This window comes from Capricornis sumatraensis, chromosome 2 (assembly GCF_032405125.1).
Source record: "Capricornis sumatraensis isolate serow.1 chromosome 2, serow.2, whole genome shotgun sequence".
NCBI classification, from domain to species: Eukaryota; Metazoa; Chordata; class Mammalia; order Artiodactyla; family Bovidae; genus Capricornis; species Capricornis sumatraensis.
The window spans coordinates 18,908,734-18,934,580 of NC_091070.1; the positions used below are offsets into that span (position 1 = coordinate 18,908,734).

At 51.1% G+C, this 25,847-nt stretch overlaps 1 protein-coding gene across 5 annotated transcripts in view; it reads right to left on the reverse strand.

The window, feature by feature from the left end:
* Positions 1-656: 656 nt before the first annotated feature.
* RGS6 (regulator of G protein signaling 6) overlaps positions 657-25,847 on the reverse strand; it is a 188,837-nt gene continuing 163,646 nt past the window's right edge. For 4 of the 5 annotated variants that reach the window (XM_068964417.1, XM_068964418.1, XM_068964420.1 and 1 more), the window contains 3 exons: positions 23,371-23,424; positions 9,961-10,027; positions 657-823 (listed from right to left, as the gene is read on the reverse strand). In XM_068964417.1, coding sequence (XP_068820518.1) covers positions 657-823; positions 9,961-10,027; positions 23,371-23,424 — 288 coding nt within the window. Of the gene's footprint in view, positions 824-9,960; positions 10,028-23,370; positions 23,425-25,847 lie in introns of those variants that run through there. The other variant, XM_068964421.1, reaches the window with a different exon arrangement.

The window sequence follows — 25,847 nt, forward strand, 5'->3', positions numbered from 1 at the left end:
ACCTTCAGGGCTGTTAAACCACAAGCTCTTTCATTGACATCAGGGCCTCCCCTGGTGCTGGATCCTCCAGACGGTTGACGGGAGAAGGGGCAGCCGCTAGTGCCTTGTGGTGACCCCTTTGAAAGGCGGCCTCAAAGCGGGTTGGAAGACCGTGAAGTGCTGTGATCCTCGAGCGGCTCAGTGCTGACGGTGTGATTGGGGGGGTGCGGGGGCGTGGTGTGCGGGCAGCCCGGTTCGGCTCCTTACACGCGGTGGCCGCAGCGATGGGGCAGGCGGGAGGCAGCTGGGACACAGTGGTGTGACTGGGGCGGGCGCCGCGGGTGCACCACAGGCGGTGGGTGGTAATACTGAATGTGCTTGGGGGCGGCGGGTCCTCTCGAGCTCGAGTTCGCTGGAAGGCGTGATCCCCCAGACAGCGGGGAGGAGTGATGATAGAATGGAACCTCAGGGGACAATCACAGCAGGAGCCCAGCCGGGCGCTCTCCCCAGAACACGTGAGGGACTGGGACCTCCTACAGAGCGAGGCGTTGGCGCACGACTGTACAAGAAGAGGGGTTTGTAAACAGGGGCCTCTGCCCGGCCGACCCCAGCCTCCGAGGGCTCTCTCTGGCCTCCCTCTGGTTCACGCACCGCGTCTCCCCGCCGTGGCCCGGCCCTCACTCCTTCTCCTTCACAGTGACCAAATCTCCCCGCAGGGATGCTCTGTCGGCGGACGTGGAGCGCCGCCGGCTGCCCGCGTGGTCCTCGGGCCCGGGCCCTGCGGCAGGGACCGTCAGGAGGACTGCATCAGGCCGGTGAGGCGCTTGCCCGCCAGCGACTTTCCCTGCAGAGACAGCGACAGAGGGCACCACAGGCACGCACGCACGCACACACGCACGCACAGGACAGACACAGAGAGCCAGACAGGTGGGTTAATTGTTGCATGAGCCACAGAGGCCAAACCACTTAGCTCACCAACCCCTCTGATCTCCGGGTTTGGGAGGCTTAACCACAGACAGTTGGACAACCAGCTCTCGGGGTCCAGGTTAGAGGGTGAGGGTGTGCTGCTGGTCCTCTTTTGAGTGTGGGGGGATTTTACTTACCCCAACCAGGGGTTTCAACCCTTGGAGTATCTCTTAATGCCTGTGGGCTGCCTCTGAACTTGATTTAATCCAAATGAGGAAGGAAAGGTTGGCCAGGGGACTAGTAAGACCCAGCGGCTGGGTTGACCCAAGCAGACGATGGCTAAGGATCTGGGTGACTTGGAACTAACAAATTAACTAGTCTGAAGAAGAAAGAAGGAATTCTATTTGAAACATAGGATTGAGCTCTCCTTGCATCCTTTAAAATTTTTTTTTTTTAATTATTTTCATTTGGCTGTGCTGGGTCTTGGTTGCAGTATGTGGAATCTATTAAGTTCTCTGATCAGGGATTGAACCCGGGCCCCCCTGCATTGGGAGCATGGACACTTAGCAACCAGACCCTAGGAAAGCCCCTGATCCTTCTTTTTAATTGAAACTTTATTTTTTACTTATTTTGGCTGCACTCTGCAGTTTGTAGGATCTTAGTTCCCTGACCAGGAATTGAATCCAGGCCCCCCCGCCCTGCCTCAGTGGAAGCATGAAGTCCTAATCCCTGGATCCCCAAGGAATTCCCTCTCCTTGGGTCCTCTTGATGACCAGTTCTGGGACTGGGAAGGTCTGGGTATCCACCAAGGCTTGGGGCCTGGGCTACAGGACACAGGATAACGTGCTCCTATGTTGGTCTCCATCTACGTTACTCAGAGGCTGACTTTGATGACTCCACTTCAGGAAGTCTAACCAGCCCTTCACTTACAAAACATAGCTGTTCTGGTTCTTTTGAGGAGAGAGAGAAAAAAAAAAAAAGACTTACTGTACCATGAGTCTTGGTACATGGGGCATAGAGGCCCCCCTGTGAGAGGCCGGTTGTCCACATGCCCAGAAGGAGGCAGCTGAGGAGCCTCTGATGTGGGGCTGGACATCAGGAGGACAATGAGCAAGGCTCAGTTCCCTGCTTGTTTCCTGGCCATAGTCTGAACCCATCCCCTGCTCACTCTCCACTGAAATCCATAGCGTTAGAGAGGGGTCTAGACGAGAGTATGACTGGACCCAAGCAAATGGATTTTTGTGTCTGAGAAAACACTCAGAACTCATCTTATTATTGACAGTGGGTCAGTGACACCAGCGCCATCTGCAAGGGTAGCACACGCTCGCCCGTCAGTGTGTGCTGTAGTGTTTGGCAGCGTGAGGTGGCAAGCGCCGGCAATTCCTCATGTTCATTTCCAAGTGGGATATGAGGGCTCGTCTTGTTTACTGGGCTTGGCTACATGTTCGCTGGATGTAATTAGAAAAAATTGATCAGGTTTGTGAAGCCTGGTAGGGTACTCAATAAACCTGCTGATTGATGAATTGACTGATAATGGGCATTTCCAACAAACGAACAATACGGGCTGTGAGTTTGCCGGACACAAGAGTGTCGTCTGGCTAAGCTCTCCATGGAGGGACGTGCCAGCTTGACTTTGAGAATTCCGATGGCATGGATGGGAGCTTGTCCAGAAATGGAAACACCCTCAGGCACAGCTGGACAGTCTGCATGTACCTCCCCTTTGCTCTGTTTCCCCCCCTTTCACTCCTCATTTTTGCTCGTTGGACAGCACTTTTCATTGTTTTTCCTCCTCTGTCTTAACACACACACACACACACACACACACACACACAAAATCTCCCCATCAGCAACCTTATCTGAATCTTCAGATACACTAAACTTAGCCTGCAGCTGGATACATTTATACTGGGCTAAAGGATTTTTAAAATCAGATTAACAACAACAACAAAAAATCCTAGAAGGTTTCCAGTGCCAGTTCTTGCAAATCACTAAGAGAAGGATGGCTACTCCTCTGTGTGGAGTGGGTTAGGTACACAATAGCTTATAGGTGGCAGAGGCTGATCTGCAAGGACCCCCTCCAGCCTGGTTCTCAGCACACATGTAGCGGGGACTTTTCTGACTGCCCTTTCTTACACGGAGTTGGAGGCATTTGTCATCCAGGTGGTCACCTGGGACTGTGCCTTCTCCGTGGAGGCCTGAAGGCAGGTGCGTGTGTGTTTGCTCAGTCACTCAGTCATGTCTGACTCTGTGCGACCCCATGGACTCTAGCCCGCCAGGCTCCTCTGGTTCATGGGATTTTCCAGGCAAGAATACTGGAGCAGGTTGCTATTTTCTCCTCCAGGGGATCTTCCTGACCCAGGGATCGAAACCATGTCTCCTGCATTGCAGGTGGGTTCTTAACTGCTGAGCCATCGGGGAAGCTCCCCTGAAGACAGGAAGCACATGGGAATAGGGACTGATCAGTCCAGAGGTCTCCAGTCTGGGGGCCTCTACCAAACCTCCCCTAGTCCCTTTCACCCTTGTCCATCCTTGCTCACAGGAAACGCACCAAGGAAGGTCACTTTCCTCTTGGGTACTGCTTACTGCTGTGGAATCCACACACCAAATACCAGCTCCTCCCTTCTCTTTCCATCCCTCCTCCAACAGGGCCACACATTACATATTGAGTACCCAAATATATATGTTGCAGGTCTGCCATACAATGGCCTTCACAACTCTGATTTAGCTGCTGGCTGTGAACAAAAGGAATCACTAAAGCTTCTAAATTATAACAGTCTGTTGCCAGTGGGTATGGTAAAAGCCCAGAGACAAAGAAGGTGAGGTTTACCAGGCATCTGAACCCTCATTACAGCTTCATTCTCATTAGTGAGGTCATTTTGGCTGGAAAGGGGGCTGTGGCTGAGAGAGGTTAGAGATTCTATTTCTGGATGACTGTATGTCTGTCTGTTTGAGGTGAATTTAGCCCTGAGGATCCCTACCCTCCACACCTCCCTCTTCTATATTGCTGGCTGGGCTGGGAGGCGCTAATTAATCTCTTCCTGCCTAAGTCCTGGAGCTCAGCCTCACAGCTCTGACTCCAAAGACCTATGGCCAGCCCATCCATCCTTCCCCTTCTATCCCCCAGCTGCTTCCAGGGCTTGGGGCTTCACGGGTGAGGGGTGGGGTGCAGCTGACCAGCCTGGAGAATGTTTCCAACCTCTAGCCATCCAGGTGGTGCTCCTTGGCATTTTTTTTGCCTCCCTTGCCCGCTCTTGCACTTGCGCATTTACCAAATGCCAGTTCTGCTGCTAAAGGAGGTCGTGAGCGTTCAGGTCAGCCCAGGGGCAGCCCAGCCCAACCGAAATCTGTTCACTAGGCAGTGACCTCGCGGGTGAGGCTGGAAGGTGGTTACTCATGCAGGACGCAGGCAAGGCTACATGCCTGCCCTCTGGCTTGGGGGAAAGAAATCCTGCAATCACCCTGGCTCAGCAGCTGCCTCTCTTCTGAAGAGCTGAGGTTCTTATAATTTTCAGGGATCAAAGTGAAATCTGACAGCAGAGGTGTTCAGAGATGAGCTGCTTCAAGGTCTGTGCTGCTATGGGCTTGCTGGGAGCTCCTAGCTACCTTCTCTGCCCAGGGAGGAGAGTTCCTGCCCTGCACCATCTGGGGCTCTTTCCTCCCTCCTCTTCACCCCCATCCTCCAACTTGGATGGGTTTACAGGAGACGCTTAGGGAGGGGAGTAGTAATTCTGCCTTTGCCTGGCATCTTGCATAGTTACAGGGGGAAGGCGTTTTTTCAGGGTGTGAATGTGCTGTTCCTCAATGCTGGTCAGTTGGGAATGGATCACGGTGCCAGGAAACTGCTACCAGCTCAGCCTGAGGCCTTGGCGTAGTTGACTGAAGCAGCTGAAGGTGGTTGAAAATGCTATTAGCCGGCAGCCTTTGTCCAAGTGAAAAAATATACAGTGATTAAGAACTGAGCTGCAGAAGGTACATTCCAGAGACACCAAAGCTTTGCATTCAGACAAAGTGCTTTTCACCTTCGAGACATTTGGCTAAGTTTAATCCAATAGAATTTGGGATCCTTCAATTTCATGGACCACGGGCTCAGGGCCGGGATCACAAACACCTACACACATTCAATTCCCAGCCTCCACGCTTACTAATCATTTCAGCTCTGCAGCCATCTTGATGGCTAGAAGCCTGGAAGAAGGTAGTCATGGAATCCTTTGTTTCTAAAAGGAAATGCACAAAAGGAAGAGCTCCCTTTTGTATGGTGCTTCGGTAAAAATCAACATGCTGCTTGACATGCCGTGACTCTGTGCATTGCACGTCCCGGTATTAATCAACAAAGCATGCACCGTCACCATTACCAAGAGCTTTACCACTCACTTACCTGGGAGACAGGTGCTAACCTCTTTGAGTGGGAGAAGGGCTGTGGTTCAGAGGGTAGCCCTGAGGGGTCAGATGGCACACTGGGGGCAGAGGAGCCAAGCACTGGCGGCTCAGGGGCAGGACCTTTTGCAGCACTAAGAAAGTGGAGACATCTGAGCTGCTGCTGAGATTTTCTTGCTGATTTGTCCAGATGACCTAAGACCACAGTTACAGATTGCAAGTCCACTAAGTCCAAACCAGGCTACAAGGGGGATGGAAATCAACCATGGTTGTCTCTAGGGCAGAGGGATATAACTGACTGAAAAGGGGCATGAGGGAACTCTCTAGGGTGATGGGATGTAGGTTACACTGGTACATACATTTGTCAAATTCATTGAACCATACATTTCAGATCTATTGATTTTGCCACAAGTAATTATGCCTCAAAAGAAAAAAAAAGATTAAAAATAATCCATCTATCATATCTCTGCTTTGAACTCCCCACCCCTTACTCTTTTTCAGTTGCTGTCCCAGCAACCTTGCCTTTTGGCTGAATTCAAAGCTTCCCTCTCCGGAATGGGGGAAACCCAGATTCCTCTGCTTGAGGAACTAGAACTTGCAATAGAGCTAATTTGGAACATGATTTCCAGTCTTCATCGATCCAAGCCGATCACCTGGTGGTGACATACAGACATTTTTCATCCCTGTTAATGAAAAATGGTGTTTTGCTGAATAGGGCTCAGGAAGTGACTTCAGCAGGCAAGACGTGGGAGGCCCCAGAGATAAGCTGTCCTTTCAAGGAGACTGAAAGTTACCTATGAGTGGTTGATGCTCAAGTCCATAAACGATGAGTGTGTGTGGAGTCACAGGTCTGTAGGGGACTCACTGGGAGAGTGGTCAGCCCCTGACTTAAGAGCTGGGTAGAAAGGAGAGGTCTCAGCTTGCGTTTATCAGGAGGCAGAGGCCAAGGACCAGCCCGACTTCCTAGGTGACTTTCCTGGAGCTTGGTCGCCCTGGTGCCCCTTCTCTATTGAGCAAAGCAAAAGGGATGACTTCACAAGGAAGTGTAAGGAATTCTGTGGCATCTCCTTTCTCCATGATGGTTAAAATTAGGGCGAGAGTGCCATTTGCTCAAGATGGTTTAAGGCTGAGAAGCTCTGTCGGGGGATTGTAGGAAAACCCATATGTTATAGAGAATCCTTTGAAAACACTTTGACTCTCCTCCTCCAGCAAGATGGGCAGATGAAGTGGGAACTAGCCAACAGTTACCCACAGCTGATCCACGGCAGAGCTAGGCTGGAGCAGCATCTGGGGAAGAGAGGTTGCTTCTGGCTTTCTCACTCTTTGAGGGGGTGGGAGTGGGGTGGGGATGGGGAGGGGGTGGGGAGGGGCAGGCCCCCTGTGACAAGATCCTCTCCCGGGGTCTGTGTTACTCCTTGGTCCTTGCTAAGCTTTCTGATCTCTCTCAGGAGCTGAAGGGCATTTTATTTGGTTTTAAAATATTTTCTGCATTCAACTGTTTAAAAATCAGATACCACAAACATAAAACAACAAGCCCCCAAATCAAAAGATAGGTTGAAACTGAATTAATTTAAAAAAAAACTCACTGGATAAAGAATTAATACACAATGTGCATGCATGCTAAGTCGCTTCAGTCGTGTCTGACTCTTTGTGACCCTATGGACTATAGCCCACCAGGCTCGTCTGTCCATGGGATTCTCCAGCAAGTATACTGGAGTGGGTCACCATGTCCTCCTCCGGGGGATCTTCCTGACTCGGATCGAACCTCATTTCTTATGTCTCCTGCTTTGGCAGACACGTTCTTTACCACTAGCACTGCACATTAAACCTACTTAAAAAGTAAGGAATATGGTCAAATAAAAACAATGGAGTCTCCTGTAACAGCCCACCATCTTATGTACGGTAATACAAATAAGTAGTCACATTTTCTCACGTCAACGGTGGGTCTGTGGACTCTGCTAGTCGTCACGCATGCTGAGAGCAATGCCCACAAAATGTTCCTGGAACAATTAGCAGGTTCAGACACTTCACTCTACTCCGTATTGGAAACTAGCAGTGCTTTATTTTTTAACTTATTTTTGTAAATTTAGCCACTATGAGTTGCCAGCCCTCCTATCTGAACTAAATGTGAGAGGACCAACCTCTATGCCCTACCTCCCAGGGACTTTCTGTTTGAATTTTTTTATTCTTGCACGGGGTGGCATTGCTCCCTCCTTTTTCAAGTGCCCTCCTATTCTACTCGCCCAGACCTTGATGGTAGCAGCATGGGGATGGTCCCCTTACAAGAGGCACAGGTTAGTTGTCAAGGACAGTTACCCACGGCCATCCACTGATCAAACATTGAGCAGCTGTTGTGTGTCAAGTACGCTCTGCCTTTGACAGACACCTGCGCCCATGTCCACAGCATCCTTGCCAGTTAGGTCTCCCTGTAACACCCGCTGGACACATGAGGTTGAGCTACTAGCCTGAGCATATACAGCTGGTCAGTGGCCTTGATGGCCCATCCACCATCTCCTTGGTACACGACCACCACTCTCAAGGAAGGGGGCAGGTGGGAATGCTCAGGACTAGGGACTCCTCCAGGCCCGCCCATACCAGGCCTCCTCTCTGGGCAGGCCGAGGTGATTTTCTCAACCTCACTGAGAAAGAAGCTTCAGCTCTCGGGCATAAGCTTGAGAGCATCCAGGACATTTCTGCTCTGCCTGACGGGCTTCCCTTTGACTTTGGCTGCTGGACTAAGTTGAGGCACAGCTCACTGCTGCTTGGTGCTCATGGATTTAAAGTGGTGGCTGCTCAACAGGCCAGTGAGGCTGCCACTTCTGTTTGTGACCTTGTGTAACAGGTGCTGACACTCCTGGGATCTCCATAGCAACAGTCCCGGGAAGAGAAAGGCAGGTGTGATGTTCACCTTTCCTAAGGAGGGGCAGGCAGATGCTTCACTCCAGTTAGAACCAAATCCCTGCAGCAGACTGGTTGGGGGAAGCCCTTCCTGGCTGCTGTTCCTGGCGCTCCTGACTCCTGTCCTCTCATCACGCTCATCGCCTCTGGGGCTCTTTTGCAAAGTTCGACCTCTGCCTGTTAGTTTTGGTGGGTGATGGGAGAACTTCCTCCACAGTCCCCATCTGTGCAGGGACAAATCAGCCACCGGACAGGCACGAGGGATGCCGAGAGTGACAAGGGCTCAGCAGCTGTGCCCGACACGGGTGGCACAATGCCCAGGCACAGACTCCCCAGCCTCCTGTCCAAGTTGTGCACTTCTACTTTCCTGCTGCGTTTTTCTCTGTAGGCAGAAGAAATCCCCTCTTTCAGTACTGGATCTCTTATCTCCTTCCTCTAGCTCTGACTGAATAACCCCGGTGCTCTTTCTATAAGCAGCCTGCCCCAAGTTCTTGGTGGATGCAGGGGTGGAGCAGAGGTGAGTATTCTGTTCACAAAGCCCCTCAGTAGCATGCCTTCCTGTAGCTGGTTCTGGGCTTGCCTCTTCCTCTCCTCCTCCTCCTTAAATGTACTCTGGCATCTCTGCGTTGGTTCACTCCAAGTTAGGCAAGGGCCAAAAGACTCAAGAACAGGGACATGGCTCAGTTGCTATTGGCAACAACTTGATTCTACTTTTTTCCCAACTAGGAAGTTCAAGTGACCCAACTATGGCCACAGGGGAGAGCGCTGCTGAAGTTTAGTGGACGAGACAGCAGGTAGGGTCACTGGCTGGGCAGTGTGTTTGATTCTTCTCAGGACCCACAAGGACACCAACCCCACCCTCCTAAGGGCACGTCTCATCTCCTGTGAACACATTCACGCAGAACACATCCATGGGGTGGGGTTGTTGGTTAAGGCAGCTGCCAAGGCAAGGTTTCGAAGGCAGAGGTGGTCAGCATGCTGACTGTCTCCCACTGCCCCAAAGCATCATCTTTCTGGGGATGTCCAGGTTCATTTAGAAGCATATGCAAAGAGGGCTGACTCATTTCTCTCTCCTCCCTATTATCAGGAATGCAATTAGGTGGGCATTTATCAGACAGGTATTCCTAATCTGAAAAAGTGTAACAGGGGACAGGTCAAGCAGCATTTTTCAAGGCATCTCTGGGTTGATGGAATTCCTAGCCACCGGGAACCTTCTTACTTCCCTCTGAACCCTTTTCACATGTCCCTGCAATGCTGGACAGGTAATAGGTTGGTTCCTTAGCCCTCTTCTCCCTTGGTGGTCTAGCAGGTAGAAAGGTGAGATTTTTCCCGTTTCCCATAGGACTTGGCCCTGGGCCACAGATTAAGAGTAACGGAAGCTGTAAGGGGGTTACTAAGCTTAAGGATACTGCTGTTGGATTTAAAAGTATCTTCAAAGGTAGTGGGCATTTCTGCTAGGGGCTCAGGAATGAGTGACAGGATCAATACCCAAAGACATTATTTGAACATTGCCTCTAGGACAACAGACTCATCTCCCTGCCATTTCTGGACCCCTTGGCTTCTTGCTTCTCAGGAAGAAAAAACAAAACAAAACAAAACAAAAAACTATAGTGTAAAAAAAAAAGGGGGAACATCAAAAAAAGGATGCCGCTGACTGTCCATGGAACTAGGGCGTGAGAACAGGAGGGGTGGGTGGAGATGAGGCCATGGACACACAGATCATCTCTTCTGGTTTGGGGAGCACCTTCTGTTGCAGAAGGCCTCCGAGGAAGGTTAGAGCGTGCGGACGCCGGGATCACTCACCCACTGCTGGAAGGAAGCCGCCTCGGGGGTGAAATGCAGCGGCCATTCTGACTCTGCGCCAGCAGCACTAGGCAATTGTGTTTTTAGGAAGGGAAGTGAAGAACAACTTATCCAGCTGAAACCGTGAAGACCGGTGGCTTTAGGGGAGCCCCTGCCCAGACGTGCACCCAGCAGCAGCAGCAGCAGCAGCAGCAGCAGCAGCGGCGGCGGCGGCAGCGGCGGGCAGGCGGTCTACGCGCGGAGGCACAGGCAGGTGTGCTGCGTATGTGCCGCACGCACCATACACTGGACACGGAAGCGTGCAGCGGGCAGGTAGCACATGCACCGGTGTACGCAGCTGTGCACACATCCATGTGCGCGTTTACACCACAGGCACTTACAAGAGCGTCTTGTGCAAGGTTCATAAGCAACCACGTGTTTGGCTGTAGAGCTTTACCTCAGACTCCTAAGATGCCCATCTAAAGCATTTACCTTAAGAGACATCTATAAACCCGATTTTCCTCAGGACAAAGCCATTTATTTGTGTCAGAGGAAATGGCTTCTGTGCTTCTGTTTCTGTCGATACTACAAGTAGGGGGAGTGTGCACCCCAGGGGGCTGGTTTACGAGGGATTTCAAGGCATCCCTGGATTTCAAAGCCACTTGGTCGTAACTCCTCCTCCAACCCCTCTTTGTAGTATAGCACTTAAAAAAGAGAAGCCTCTGTTTATCTGGCAGAGGAAACAACCGGACTTGGGGAGGCTGCGCTGCTCAGGGCGGCTCCAGCCGGGCAGCGAGCGGCGAGATGAGAGTTTCTGGGAATGAGGCTCTGCCATGTAGGGCGCTACCTCTGGAGAACTGGAGTTCACGCTCTGCTAGGGGAGAACTAGCTTTGATCTGGGTCTGGAAGCAGGAGGCTTCTTAGGGTCCTGCACCTCGGGGGATGGGAGCAAATGCCAGATCCTGGCAACATAGGCAGTGCTTCCCTGGTGGCCCTCCCCATGTCTTGGCACTATGCTGCTGCAAGCCCCTAGGTCCTACAGCTTCCTGGGAAGAGCAAAGGGGCAGTGGGAAATAGACCACAGGGCAGAAGCCAGTCTGCTTGGTACCACAGTCCCTCCGTTCTGAGGGAAAGCAGAGAAACCAGCTCTCTGAGTTGACTTTAAAAATAAGACAGTAATAATAGCTACCATTTATTGAGTAGGGTCATGAGCTGGTTGCTGTAATATATGAATGTGCTTTGCACACACTGTCGTATTTGAGGTATCTGTGTCCCCATCCTCAACTGCTAAATAAATACAGTAATACCTACTTTGCAGAACACTGTTGGAAATCAGATAAAGAATAAGAGCTAAGCGTGGGCTGCAGGTAACATCATCATAATAGAATATAATAACAGTACAAAGAGTTATGCTTGAGCTTATATACTGCACACACTATGCTAAGCATCTTACGTATTTTTCCCCTCCTAATCACTTACTTTTTTTCTTTTTTTAATTTGGCCACTGCCTATATAGCATGTGGGACCTTAGTTCTCTAACTAGGGATCAAACCCACACCCCCTGCATTGGAAGGCTGAGCCTTAACCACTGAACCACCAGGAAAGTCCTTAATCATTTCCTCTTATCTCCTTTTTACAAGGTGCAGAAACCTCGGCTTGGAGGTGCTGCCTGAGTCACAGAGTTAAGTGGTGGAGCTGGAGGAGAACCTAAGTCCTTCTCAGGCCAAGATCTGCACAACACGGATGCCAACACTGTGACACTGTGAGCACCCAAGACACGGCAGCTGTTTTTGCCATGCCCTCATTCAGTGCCAACGTCCACCCCAGGCAGTAGACGTCATTGTACCCCTTGGGCAAGTGAGCAACTTGCCTGGGGTCTTATCCCAACTCCAGCTGGAGAAACAGAATTCAACTGGGGCTGCCCAACCCCCAGCTCGAGCCCACTCTCTACATTCTGGGGCACTAAAGGGACGTTGTTCTTGGGGGCAGAGCTAGTAGGTCATCTTCAGTAGGGGATGAGAATGCAGTTGGGGGAAATATCACTGCTAGGTTTTCAACAGCATTTAACCCCAGATGGTTGGTGCTACTCAGATAGCCAACTGCCAGCTGGCTAAAGAGCTGTGCGATGGTTCAGGGCAGTCAGCTCCCAGGGGACAGCTGGAGCCTCTCAAAAGAGACTCCTGCCAGGGCAAGTTGCACCTTGCTGGGTAGTTCTCCATGCAGTCCTGGGGAGGCTGGAAATAAAGGGGACTCAGATATCACGCCTGCACAAAGCTCTTGAAGGGCAAGCTGGGGACTCTGGCGGCCACCCTGTCACTCCCCCACCCTCGCCACATGCCTTCCTGGTGATCCTTCTCCTAACATCCTGCACATCTAGAAACAGTTCAGCAAAGCTGTGATTGAAGGGCAGCAAATGATAGGCTCTGAAGCTGTCATTACCAAGGAAACCATCCTTGAGGATATGACCACAGGATGGTGACCACTCTCAAATGCTAATGGTTGGGTCCTTTACGTATTTAGAACCTTCCAGCATGGTCGAGGACAGAGAATCCACCAGCAGGTCCTCTTTACTTTTGCTGCAGCTCCTAAGGTTTGATTGAGTTTTGTGTCAACTGCTCCATGTGTATTTCCCAACTGAACCTGCTATGATGTAAACGCCAGGCCCTTTATCCTTACTTGACAGTCGTCTTTTTCCATTAGGTGTGGGGATTCAGATGCACCATGCTCTTGGTGTAAATGAGAAAGGCCAGGGGGCAGGGAGTAAAACCATTCTCTGTGAAAAAGTACAGTCACACTCCCCAGTCTGGACCTCCATCTCTCTCTCTCCCCTACCTCTGATATTCAGGCATTAATCACCCACCACAGAATTTTAAAGGCCTGTTATGAGGGGACACGGGAGAAGGAAATGGCAACCCACTCCAGCATTCTTGCCTGGAGAATCCTGTGGACAGAGGAGCCTGGAGGGCTGCTGTTCATAGGGCCGCACGGAGTCAGAGACGACTGAAGCGACTTAGCCTGCATGCATGCATTGGAGAAGGAAATGGCAACCCACTCCAGTGTTCTTGCCTGGAGAATCCCAGGGATGGGGGAGCCTGGTGGGCTGCCGTCCATGGGGTCGCTCAGAGTCGGACACGACTGAAGTGACTTAGCAGCAGCAGCAGCATGAGAGGACATAGTAACAATCAACTCTGACTGGGCTTTCTTTAGCTTCAAAATGCATCTTATTAAAACTTTCCTGCCTTTATCAGGATCGCCATACTTAATGAGAGGCCTCAAAGAATTTGAAAGCAAAAGATGAGGAGAGGAAAAAGCCATAAGCTGTAATCACCATAATTATACAATTCCATGATGAGGTGAAAGCAGCCCTGGCAAAGCCCGGGAGAGGAGGGAGTGTCATTTGCAATCAGGTTGGTCCTCAGGACAGCGGGAAAGAATGTGGCAGGATAGCTCGTCCCTTCCCGAGTTGGGCTGAAGATGAGTCTTTATGACAGGGCCCAGGAGGAGGGGGCCCATGAGCATAATTTCCCCTTGCTCTAAGGTCTCAGGGAGCGTGTTCTGCTCTTGGCCCAGCTGAGAAAGTTGGGTGCCAATATGTCCACCTGGAACCAGCAAGTCGCTCAATCATCTTTTCTGCTCTCAACAAAACACCCTTTCTGGATAGGAATGATGTCAGGCCAAGCTTTCTCTAGTGCAGAGCCAGGGAACCCACCGGCTGTGCTCAGCCTCCCTGAGCCCATTGGTACAAGTGTCCTCCACTCACTAATCCCCTCCCAGGCATTTGGGGAGAGAGCCTTGTTGCCCAGGGCTCAGTTGCAGAAGCAGTGATTGGCTTAAATAACCAAAAACAAAAGGCAAGGATGACTTTGCCTTGCTTGAATTGCATTGCTTGAGTTGCAATTGCTTGAAGGGCAGCAATTCCTCTTCTTGACAGTGGTCTTGCTCTGACTTTATCATAATCTAGCTTTATTTTTTCCTTCAGTTCAGTTCAGTTCAGTTCAGTCGCTCAGTCGTGTTCAACTCTTTGCAACCCCATGAATCGCAGCACGCCAGGCCTCCCTGTTCATCACCAACTCCCGGAGTTCAGTTAGACTCATGTCCATTGAGTCAGTGATGCCATCCAGCCATCTCATCCTCGGTCGTCCCCTTCTCCTCCTGCCCCCAATCCCTCCCAGCATCAGAGTCTTTTCCAATGAGTCAACTCTTCGCATGAGGTGGCCAAAGTACTGGAGTTTCAGCTTTAGCATCCTTCCTTCCAAAGAAATCCCAGGGCTGATCTCCTTCAGAATGGATTGGTTGGATCTCCTTGCAGTCCAAGGAACTCTCAAGAGTCTTCTCCAACACCACTGTTCAAAAGCATCAATTCTTCGGCTCTCAGCCTTCTTCACAGTCCAACTCTCACATCCATACATGACTACTGGAAAAACCATAGCCTTGACTAGAAGGACCTTAGTTGGCAAAGTAATATCTCTGCTTTTGAATATGCTATCTAGGTTGGTCATAACTTTTCTTCCAAGGAGTAAGCATCTTTTAATTTCATGGCTGCAGTCACCATCTGCAGTGATTCTGGAGCCCAAAAAAATAAAGTCTGACACTGTTTCCACTGTTTCCCCATCTATTTCCCATGAAGTGATGGGATTGGATGCCATGATCTTCGTTTTCTGAATGTTGAGCTTTAAGCCAACTTTTTCACTCTCTTCTTTCACTTTCATCAAGAGGCTTTTTAGCTCCTCTTCACTTTCTGCCATAAGGGTGGTGTCATCTGCATATCTGAGGTTATTGATATTTCTCCCGGCAATCTTGATTCCAGCTTGTGTTTCTTCCAGTCCAGCGTTTCACCTGACTCCTCTGGATCCTTCTTCTCCAGTCTCAGCAAACTCACTCCATTTGATCTGTTCTCCTTTCCCATAGTTTATTTATAAACCTATGATAACATGCAATGTTTCACAAATATTCAATGCACCTGAGGGTTCTCTTGGAGGAGGCGGGTGGAATCCAGCGTAGAACCTGCTCTATGATGTCCCTGGCCATCCAACGTCTGAATGTTTCCAGGGAGCTCCCTGTTCCTTGAGGTGACATATTTCACCCCTGGGAAGTTGATACTGTTAGAATATTCTTAGTAGAGTGACCCTGCCCATGTCTTCTATCCATTTGTTCTAGCTTTGTCTGGGACAATCCAGAACTGCCCACTCACTCTGGGTGACAAACACACATAGAGTTCCTGATGGTTTCTGGATCTCCTTGCATGCACGCTAAGTCGCTTCAGTCGTGTCTGACTCTTTGTGACTCTAGCCCACCAGGTTCCTCTGTCCACAGGATTTCTCAGGCAAGAGCACTGGGATGAGTTGCTGTGCCCTCCTCCAGGGGATCTTCCCCACCCAGGGTTCGAATCCGCACCTCTGACATCCCCTGCATTTCTCTTTACCACTGGCGCCAGGGCAGGATGTGTGTATATACTTCAGTTTCATCTCACTGGGCTTCCAGAGTCCTCAGCTATTCTTTTCTAAATTGTCTCTAGTTTGTTGAAGTTCCTGATAAAATAAGAGCACTTGGAAACAAGATCCAACACAGTCTAGAGCAACACTGAAAGCAATGGAGCACTTCTGACCGTTCCACTTTTATTACAACCTAAAGATACTTTAAAAAAAAAGTGATTGCCTCCCACTTTTACTTGTATCAAGCTTGCAGTCAACTAGAACCCCCAGAGTTTTTAAAACTTGAATTACAGCGAAGGCTAGGAATGTCATCCTGTAGTTGTGAGACTGAATTTCTTTTTAACATAAATTTTATGTGGTTAAATTATCCCTGGTTGTTTGGACCCATCATTCCACCTGAAGGAGATGGTCTTAACATGGCAGACCATACTACCTGTCAAATGAGCAATACCTTTTAGGATGTGCATCTTTGAATATGACTGGCATGTTTGTCTCTTCATCTGAGTCATCAAAAAGGTTGTTGGACTAGACAGGGCTGTGGCTGGACCCTTGTGGCCACAGTCAGAAACTGCATGTCCCATGGACATAGATCTGTGAATTCACCAGCCATTTGGATGCTGGCACTGCCGGGGTAGCTATACACTCTCCACCCCATGCCACCATCCCTTCCATGGGGGAGCCCCAAAACAAACACTCCAGGGTCTTTCTCTCTTAGGCCTTCGGGTAATATCACTGGACTGAAGATCCCACCGTTCCAAGCTCTTTCCAGCTCCCCTGTGGTGTCCCACTTAGCATTCTGCTTCATAGCAACGTTTTAGCGATTGTTCCTTCCTATGGATTTGTATCCTGCCTTTCTTCCAGAATACCGTGCTTCCCAAACTCAGTTAGAACCAAAGTGCTCATTTGCTGCTTACAAACATGAAGACTCCTATGTTGCTTTTCACCAGGAGCTCATTTTGGAGGAATGCCATGGCCATCTTATTTCTCAGCCTTTGAAATCCTCAGACCTTGAGCACTTTGACTTCCAGCCCTCCAGTTTGGACACAAGCAGAGTTGGGTGTCTTCTCCCTGACTTTGACATTGGCAGTCTGGTCTGCTTCCTAGGTTCCTGCTATTCCAAAGCCTGGCTAGCGCCTGGAGGTTTCTCTCCTGCCCCTTGTGTGATGCCACATCTCCCCTGGCAGGTCCAAGGCAGATTCTGTCCTGGGCAGAAACGGGCATCCTGTACCCCACTCAGGCCTGTCCTCCCTGCTGCTCATCTCACCAAGCGCCCTGCCCTCGGTCACCTTCACCCTCTGCCTTCTCATTGGACAGATGGGAACCCTGGGCCATCCTCGCGTGGCTGCCTGGGGACAGGTGCCAGAAATCTGACTTCACAAGTGACAAGGAACAGACTGAAATCCCACAACCCCATCAGCCGCTTCTCAAGCAGGAGCTCCTTCTAGAAGGACGTCTTTCCTGAGTTGGTGGGGTGGAGGAGGAGGTGGGAGGAAGGCTCTGCTACGGCAAAGGGCTGCAGGTCAGCTCCCAAAATAGCTTCCTGCCTGGCGCATCCATCCCCGGCTTGCCCCCAGCTTGCCTTGCGGGAGACTGGCAGGGCTGCGATTTGGATTGGAATCAGTGGCTGTAAACACACAGCTGTGCCTTTCTGCCTCACAGGAGTCTTTCACTTGACTGCTCGGCACATTGGGGTCTGCGGAAGGCAGGAGCTGGCCGGGTGGGGGAGAGGGAGGAGGAAGGAGCAGTTTTGCAGTGCCGAGCTCTCCCCTGTGTCCGGGGGCTGAGTCACTGGTGCACTTTTGCTTGAGTGGGCACTCCGCAGGGAGAGGGTTTTTGGCTGCTTTTGGTTGACAGATGAACCATCAGCTACAATAGCTGGGGGCTCCTCCTTTCCAGAGGAGTGGCCGGGCATAGGGCTGGGTTTCTCAAAAATGACCACCTCTGACCTTTTGGATAAATAAAAATCTCCCCCTTCCCCAGGCTTTCAGAAAGACCTTGTCCAGGGCCCTCATGGAGAACCATTTTATCTCTTTGTTGCCTCTGTATCCTGCCAGCCAAACTGATTCAGCCATCTTAACATATTATCGTTGGTTTGCAAAAATCAGACTTTTACATTTTCCTTTTCTAGCTACAAAACTAAAAGAGTAAACATGCTTTTCAAACTTCACTTGGACCCAAGATGGAGAGAGAGGAATAGAGACTGGAGGAGACTTAACCTTCCGCTGACTGTGACCAGGATGACATGCCCTCTCGTGACCTCTTTTGGGGCATCTCCGAGAGGACAGTGGCGAGCCAGCCCAGAGGTCTCCAGGGACCCAGAAAGGGTGGTAGCAGGAGGGAGGCAGTGTGATGCTGAGGTCCCCAGATGTTCACACTTCATTTTTTCCCATGCCCTTGCCCCATGGCCATGGTGACTTTGCAGTACCTGCACAGGGCCCACCTTTCTGCCCAACTGACCTCACCCCACCTCCCAACATACACCCAGCTGGGCATCCGTCCCAGAAGGGTGGGTACTGCAGCACTGGCGTGGTTGACAGGGTGTGCAGTGCTTAAGCTGCTCTTTGTGACCTCTCTTTCCCTGCCCTCCAGGGGTCACAGTGCAGAATGAGCCCCAAACGATGGAGGGATGGAGCCTGTGGGGTCAGGGGGCTGCGGCACTCAGTTCTGCCAGTGTTGATCCTCAAATGCTTGTCAAAGGATTTTAAATGGACACCCAACTCAGTTCTCTCCTTGCTTTAATTCTCAGCCAGGGTGGGCAGCCACTTTTCGGGCAGGCTCCTCTCTCATTCTGAGGGATGGTTAGCACAACTCGAAAATCTCAGGACAGAGAGAAGCACAGATCCATAGAACGTCCCAGCTGCAAAGGGCCCTAGAGATGATTCAGTCCATGCCATTGTACACAGGACAAAACCAGGGTTCAGAGAGGGCTAGCAATGGGCCTGACATCACACTGGTAGCAGGCTGAGGCTGGAAGCAGGAGTCAACCTGGGCAGGGCTCTGAGGAGTTTCCCAGAGTCCTAGGGGAAGTCCTCACTTCCCAGGAGAGACCAGTTCATGCTTCCCTCCCAAGCATGGCTGTGAAATTCACCTCCATCTCTAGGCAGACCTGGGTCTCACAGCTGCTCAATAAGAGGGCTCTGAGATCCGAAGGGAGCAGGCTGGCGCTATATAGCCTGTGACCCTGACATCCCAGCGGGGCCCAAGGACTGTGTGAAATCAAAAGCAACTCTAAAGATTTTTAGCCAACTGTTCCTTGCTGAAAGGATCTGTTCGACTGAGGTCAAGGCCCTCTAGGGGCTCTGCTGTCTAGGTGTTTGAGAGCTCATTTCAGCGGAGCCCAAGGCTCTGCCCTGACATGCTGAGGGGGAGGGGAAACAGCCTCCAGGCGGGGAGAAGGAGCTGCTGTGTGTTTATGTGGTTGGAGGGGGTGGGCTGATCACCCTGGCTGCCCGCCCTCTGCCTTGCCTGGAGGGCCTCAGCCTTCCACTTCCGGTTCAACACCTGGGCCTGGGGCTGGGGGTTTGTGTGCAGAGCTGCCCAGGAGGTGGGGGGAGGTTACTCTCAAGAGATTTTCCTTGGCTTCTGGGGTGGGGGTGGCAGGGGGAAAGGGAGAAGGAAGGCGGGTGACAGCTGGCTCCTAGGGCTTCCTGGTCTCCTTCTGACTTCCCCGCTGCATTCCTTGGCAGGCAGGACTGAAATGCTTGTCATGGAGATGCCGCTTGGTGCATGCCAAGGCTCCCTCAGCTCCCAGCCCTTGCTGTTTCAATTCCTAGGAGCACCTTGGCAAAGACCAACTGTGATGTTTTCTTAGGAGAAGGATGAACACCTGGTTCTCATCTCTGCTCTCCTCCGAGGCCTCCAGCAACAGCTGTTCCTTTGTCCATCTCAGGAGCCTGAGGCTACAGCCGATGAGGCTCTCAAGAGGACAGCTGGGGCTTTGACTGAGTGCTCAGGCAAAGGTGTCCAGGGAGGCTGATGCCACCATCCCTTGGGGCTGCCACTTCTCCTAAGTTAAGTGCTGTCCCTTGTACAAAGATGCGGAGGACTTTTTCTATCTTCTCCTCCTCAGAGTTCCTCCTCTGGAGTTCTCACCAGATGGCTTTGGCCGCCACCCAAAGAGGGATAATCCAGTTGCTGCTGTTGAGTCTTGGCTAATGGCCCTTGCTACTTCTTGCCTTCCTCCCACACATCCTTCTGTCCTCTGTGTTGGCCCTTACTTTGCAGTAGACCCCAAAGGAATGAGCACGCCCAAGAGAGAGTAGTGGAATGGACAGTCTTTCCCCTCTGGCCCCCTTCACACCCTCGAGGTCATCTGTTGACTGCAAAACCAGGGAGATGGCAGGCTGGTTGGTCCTGGGCAGTAGGAAGTGGTCTTCAGTTAGAGAAGACCCTCCTCTCTCCAGGCAGCAATGCCTGGGACCTCCAACCAGAGAGTCTGAAGAGGAGATGGAAGGCAATGCAAACACAATCTACAGAAGCTTCCTATTGTGGCTTTCATATTTTATAGCCACTGTGAAAGGACGCTTCCCAATGCACAGAGCTGGGGGGAAGAGGCTCTGTTCATCTGATCTGAGGTCATGTCTGAGCCCCCCCACCCCAACCCCCTCACTTTAAGAACCTGCTATGTGTCACAGCTCTTCCTGGGCCCAGGGCTCCTGTGAGCAGAGCCACCCTGTATGATGGTGTGAGTCATCTACTGTACAAGGGCAGATGAGGGTTAAGAAGGGGCTGAAATCCAGCTGCACTTTGCTTGGCCAGCTGGGCATCTGTGGGGTTGGGCCCATCAGAAGGATCCTGTTTTCTGCTCTGGATAAAGATGCACTATGGGCTGGCTGCACCATGCCGTGGACTTTGAGTGATATTCGCTTCTGAACTTGGGCTGGCCCTATCAAAAAGCAGGCCTTTATGCAAGCTCTGTGGCTCCGGGTGGCCACAGTACACAGTGCTTTGGCACAGCATAACCCCTATCTGCTACTTGCTACTCAAGTTCTGCATGACTCAGAATGAAGCTTCCACTAAAAGGAGCCATGTGAAAAACAAAGCCTCTGCTGGGGATCGTAAGGCTCCTCTGCACTCAAACTGGCATGGCTCCAGCAGCTTCTATGAACCATACTGAACTCCTTTCTAGGATCCCATGTCAAAGGGGGCCTCTGTGGCCTTCCACAGTCAATCCCTCCATATCATGATATAGGAGTCTTAGAAAGAACAATTTGCTTTCTCCAAATGTTCCTCCTTTACCAAGAAAATAAAGAGCACTGCATGGGAGAAATGTTGGACCCAGATTCAGTCTTGATAAGTTAGCCGACCAAGATAATGAACGATCTGGATCAACATTTCCTGTCACTGGTTAGTCCTGAATGGTAGCTGGCCTCACATCCCTGGTCCAAGGACTGCCCAGCTTCACTCCCTCATTTTCCCATGATGTGGATGGTCTTTCTTCATGTATTTCCCAGGACCATTATTGCTACTGCACTAGCCTTTCATTGGGTTTTATAGTTTACAGTATTCAGAAGATGAAATATTCACGTAGACCTTCTTTCAAAGAAATCACACACTTTATGTATATTAGATCCAGAAAATGGCTATCAAATTGCAAGACATATTGGCTGACTGGTTAATTTTGTTTGATTAGAATACTGGGCTGTGAAAACCACATTCTTGAGTTCCATCCTCAAGTATTCTGAGAGTTGCTACCGCTCTAGAGCTGTGGGTCATTTCCTCAACCTCAGCCTCGTCTGGTTACCCTAAGCGGTGTTATCTCAAGATCACAAGGAGCATGGATGGATCAAAACAAGTCCATCTCTATTTCTACTACTGGAAACAAAAAATCAGAATGCATGACCCTTTAGAGTCTTTACAGAAAAATAACAGGCAACTTAGGAATGTTTTGGTTTGGAAGGCTGGGCGTTCTCTCATATAGATTCTAAAAATCTCAGGAGCTTAGGAGATTTTTCTCCTTCAGCTGGCCCTGAAAACATCTCTCTAAGTTCTCCCAGGTGTACACTTCAAATGCTTGGAAGGTGTCTGGTGCTTTCTCATTCCAAACACTTTGTTAACAGACCTTGGAGAACCACTGAACCAACACCACTTTTGGGAAGAAGGGACGTCAATAAATGCTCCTCGCGGAGCTTCATCGAGATCGTATTTGCTCTCCCAACACCCACTTCTCATGAAAAGCAGCCTAGCGAGATCTGGATGCCTCATCTGAGGACCAGGCTTCTTCTCACAGCCTCAGCCCACGTGGTCAACCTGAAGGGCCTGCCCGGGGTTGCAGGAGTTTTGCTTTCTCCATAATATACTCTGGGCTTGTCAACAAAATCCCTGAACATTCTCCACTTGCAGCCTCCAGGCCTCAGAAGAGAGGGAGCAATGAGTTCCCACCACTCTCTATCAGCCATCAGGGGTGGAGGGACTCCCATGGCCTTGCCTCCAACAGCCCATGGCAGCTTCTTGGTGCATGAAGCTGTATGGCTGCGGCAAACCAGCCATGAAGACATACAGGGGATCAGGTCTGACATTCTGCAAGTTCTGATTTCTCATGAGGAAAGACCATAGAGAGAGAATACCAAAGAAGAGATGGGATGAGCACCCATATTTTAATTGCCACCTACTTGAGTTGCTGTGAAGCTGACATCTAGCAAATTCAAAACTGTTTAAATTTGGTTAAGATGCATCTAGCTATTACAGGTAAACGACCAGGTTGCTGTCCACCCAGAATTCTTAGAATTTATGTTAAAAAGATAAAATAAAGATACTAATCACACAGTAGTCAGGTTTACAAGGACTCTCCCCTGCAACAGAGGGAGGAAAAAGGCAAGTTAGCATCAGTGGGTTTCTATCCTTTGGGAAGCGAAATTTGACAAATGCTATGCATGGGATGTTGGCTCCCTGGTTGCTCGCTGGTTCCACGTGAACAGTGCAAGTTGGGCTGCAGGAGCTCAGTAGCTGGTTTCAGGAAAGAAGGGGACTGGCTACTTCCCATGTACCAAGCCCTATGCCTCAGTCTTACAGAGTATGTGTGCATGCTGTCGCTTCAGTCGTGTCTGACTCTTTGCGACCCTATGGACTGTAGCCCGCCAAGCTCCTCTGTTCATGGGATTCTCCAGGCAAGAATACTGGAGTGGGTTGCCATGCCTTCTTGCAGGGAATCTTTCTGACCCAGGGATGGAATCTGCCAATGCCTCTTGCATTGGTAGGCGAGTTCTTTACCACTAGAGCCACCTGGGAAGCCCAATCTTACACAGAACATTATGGAAAAAAGAGATGAATCTGTGCTTGACTGCAGACCACAGTTCAGAATCTGCACCAGGCACCACGGGGATGACCTCCCCACCACGGCCACGACACCCCCTGGCTACTGCCCTGTCATGCTATGCAAAGGAGGCTAACAAGGGGCTGTCCGGGACATGGGAACTCATGCAGAGGCCACCCACACACACATACACACACACGCACACGCACACACGCCAGCTGGACCTCACTGCCAGAACCCATGCAGCACGGCCGCCTCCTGCATACGCAAAAGCCACCGGCACAGCAGCAGCAGCTTGCCTCCCGCACCCGTGTGGCTGCCAGAGTCCCAGAGGGAAATGTGGATTTTTTTTTTTTTTTATGAGCTACAGTTCTGAGCCAATTTATTTCATGGTCCAGCTAGACGGGCTTCTCCCTGGGCTGCTGCAGAAGGTGCACCCACAGAGCAGCCCCAAGGGTGGGGGCAGGGGTTGTCCTTCCTTCTCGAAGCCCCCTTGCCCAGGAGAGCAAATGTCGGGCCAGGGGCTGGGTAGGGGGGGCATGCACCCGTCTGCAGGGGGAGCTGCTGGGCCTTTTGTCTTTTGCAAACTGGTCCCTAGGAGAGAAGCCACCGACACTCGCAGAAGACCATGGGTGGGTGTGCTGAGGGAAGAGCGCTGGGCTCCCTCCCCTCCCGAAGGAAACGACAACCACCACAGAGAAAAACAGAAAGAAAGCCGAAAAACCAAAGAAAACCAGCTGAACTTACCACACTGCGAGTGAACTTTTCTAGGGAAGTTCTACGACCTTGCTCACTTTCTGGCTTTAGGGAAAAAAAAGATAGGGAGAAAAATACAGAAAAAAAAAAATTCTTCAGATAACACATGGTTCCTAAACAGCAGCAGCCGCAGCTAATGAACCAAAACAAAAGCAAAATAGGGCGGAGAAAAAAGAAAACAAAAACAAAACAAAAAACAGGAAGAGAGAAGCAGCCAGCGCTGTATGCGGGAGTCAGTGGGAGAGACAGGAAACAGAAGCCCAGGAGAGATGGGGCTGCCTCCTCAGAGCAGCAAGGAGAGAGGGGTGCTTGCTTCTAGAAGAGTCATTCATCTTGCTTCTGGGCTGGAGTGGGAGCCACCGGGCTGGGAGCCGGGCCCTTGGGAGCAGCTGGGTGATGCCTGATCATTGCTTTCAACCAGCCAAGCCCCCATGCAGGGAAAAACTGGGGGCCTCAACTGGGGACACAGTCCAGACCAGTTCCCGGGGCCAGTGGGGTGTTGGGGGAATGCTACTGAGATGTGCGCAAGGCGAGGTCATTAAGTTCTCCATGAGTCTGGGTTAGGACTTTCTCTGAGATCTTCCAGCCAGAAAGTTTGCTAACTTCCAGGACATCCTTGAGGCCCCCTAAGGACGCTCTTTCTGTATCTTGAGATCAAGGAGGCTCTCTTTTGCAACCACAGAGGTCTTGGGTCTCAGAAGGAGTATTCTGGACAGAAAATACTCTTCCAGTACCTGGGCAGGTGACCCCTTCCAAGGTTTACTCATAGCAGGCGGCAGATGACAGGCAGCTCAGGAGCCTCTTGGGGAATCTCAGCTGAGGGCACCCCCTCCCTGCCACCCCCAATCCCTCTACAATACACAGAGAGGGAAGAGGGGGCAAAGCCCCGTACTCCCCAGGCCAGGCAGCTCTCCTCTATGGAGAAGGGGGCGTGGCTTGTATCTGGCCCTCTCCCCAGGTTTCCTGCTTTTCCAAGGGCGGAGGAAATATATCCCAAATACCTGCTAGTTTTTCCTAGAGCCCAGCTCCGGGGTCCTGAATCCATGCCTGGGAAATCTGGAGAGTACACACACTCACATGGACACACACTCTTACATGGACACACATACTCAGACACACAAAACACACACTCACAGACACATACACTCCCATGGACACACATACTCACAGACACACACCCTCATACGTGCACACACACACTCACAGACACAGAGCAAATAATGGAAGTTAGAGAGCTGAAGAAGCAGCCAGGGGTCTGGGGGTCTGCAGGACGTGCTGGAAGCCGAGGCGGCAAAAGGCAGTCACTGTGTGTCACTGCGGACAAGGTCAGACGGCTTTCTTGGCCGTCATGTCCTATCCCCTAGTCTGGCTGCTGAAGACAGAGAGCATGATTCAGGAGGAAAATGCAACACGAATGACACACAGCAGCAGAGCCAAGCTGGTCTTTGTCCTTCAGACGCAGCACTGAAGGATATGTGCTGGGCTTGGCACCGTACCCAGTCTGCACTTGGGGATGGCAGCACTCAGCTTCAATCCAGTAGGCAGCCTGGGGGCCATCCATGTGGCTCAAATCAGGCCAGTCCTAGGCCCCACAGCTGGAATTCTGTGCCTGTCCTTCTCATCCCCTGGCTATCGAGTGGCTGCTCACAGAGAGGGACCATCAGCCTGACTCATTTGGCTTCCTCTGCCTTGCAGAGGCTCTTGGAGCTGCCCTGGAAAATCATTCTTAAGCGTCCTGGCTATGCTTATTCCCTCAGTCGTGTCTGACTCTTTGAGACCCACGGACTATATAGCCTACCAGGCTCCCCTGTCCATGGGATTCTCCAGGCAAGAATACTGGAGTGGGTTGCCATTTCTTCTCCAGGGGATCTTCCTACCCCAGGGATTGAACCCAGATCTCCCACACTACAGGTGGATTCTTTACCATCTGAGCCACCAGGGAAGCTGGAGGGGTCCTGGGGGGGTGGTCCTCAAATTGTCCTGGAGGGGTCCTCAAATTGTCCTAAGGGGTCCTCCAAGCTCAGCTCACCTGCCCCCTGAGGACTTGGCTCATCAGAATGACTAAGATACTTGGATAGAGGATGGATTAGGGAGGAAGGGTCAGCAGCCTGTGCCCCCACAGTGCATCAGGGGACTTTGTGAGCAGAAAAGTGAGGCCGCTTTACAGCTCACCTCTTAGCTGGGACTATGGCTCACATCCCTTCATGACCTGGACGTGTCAATCTCATGGTGAGCCCACCCCTGGGAACAGAAGACACTCTGGGTCTACCTGGAAGTGCCGAGTTACAACTGTAGTCCATGCCTGGAGCTCAGGGGAAAACAGAAGAAAAGGTAGGCTTGTCACTGTTTTTAGAAACATCTACCCCCTGAATATCGAAAGGGCATTGGCTTCAGCAAGAGCTTTCGGCCCCCAAGGACACCCCTTGAGAGGGCTGAGATGAAAAATCTAATAAATTTCACTGGTGACA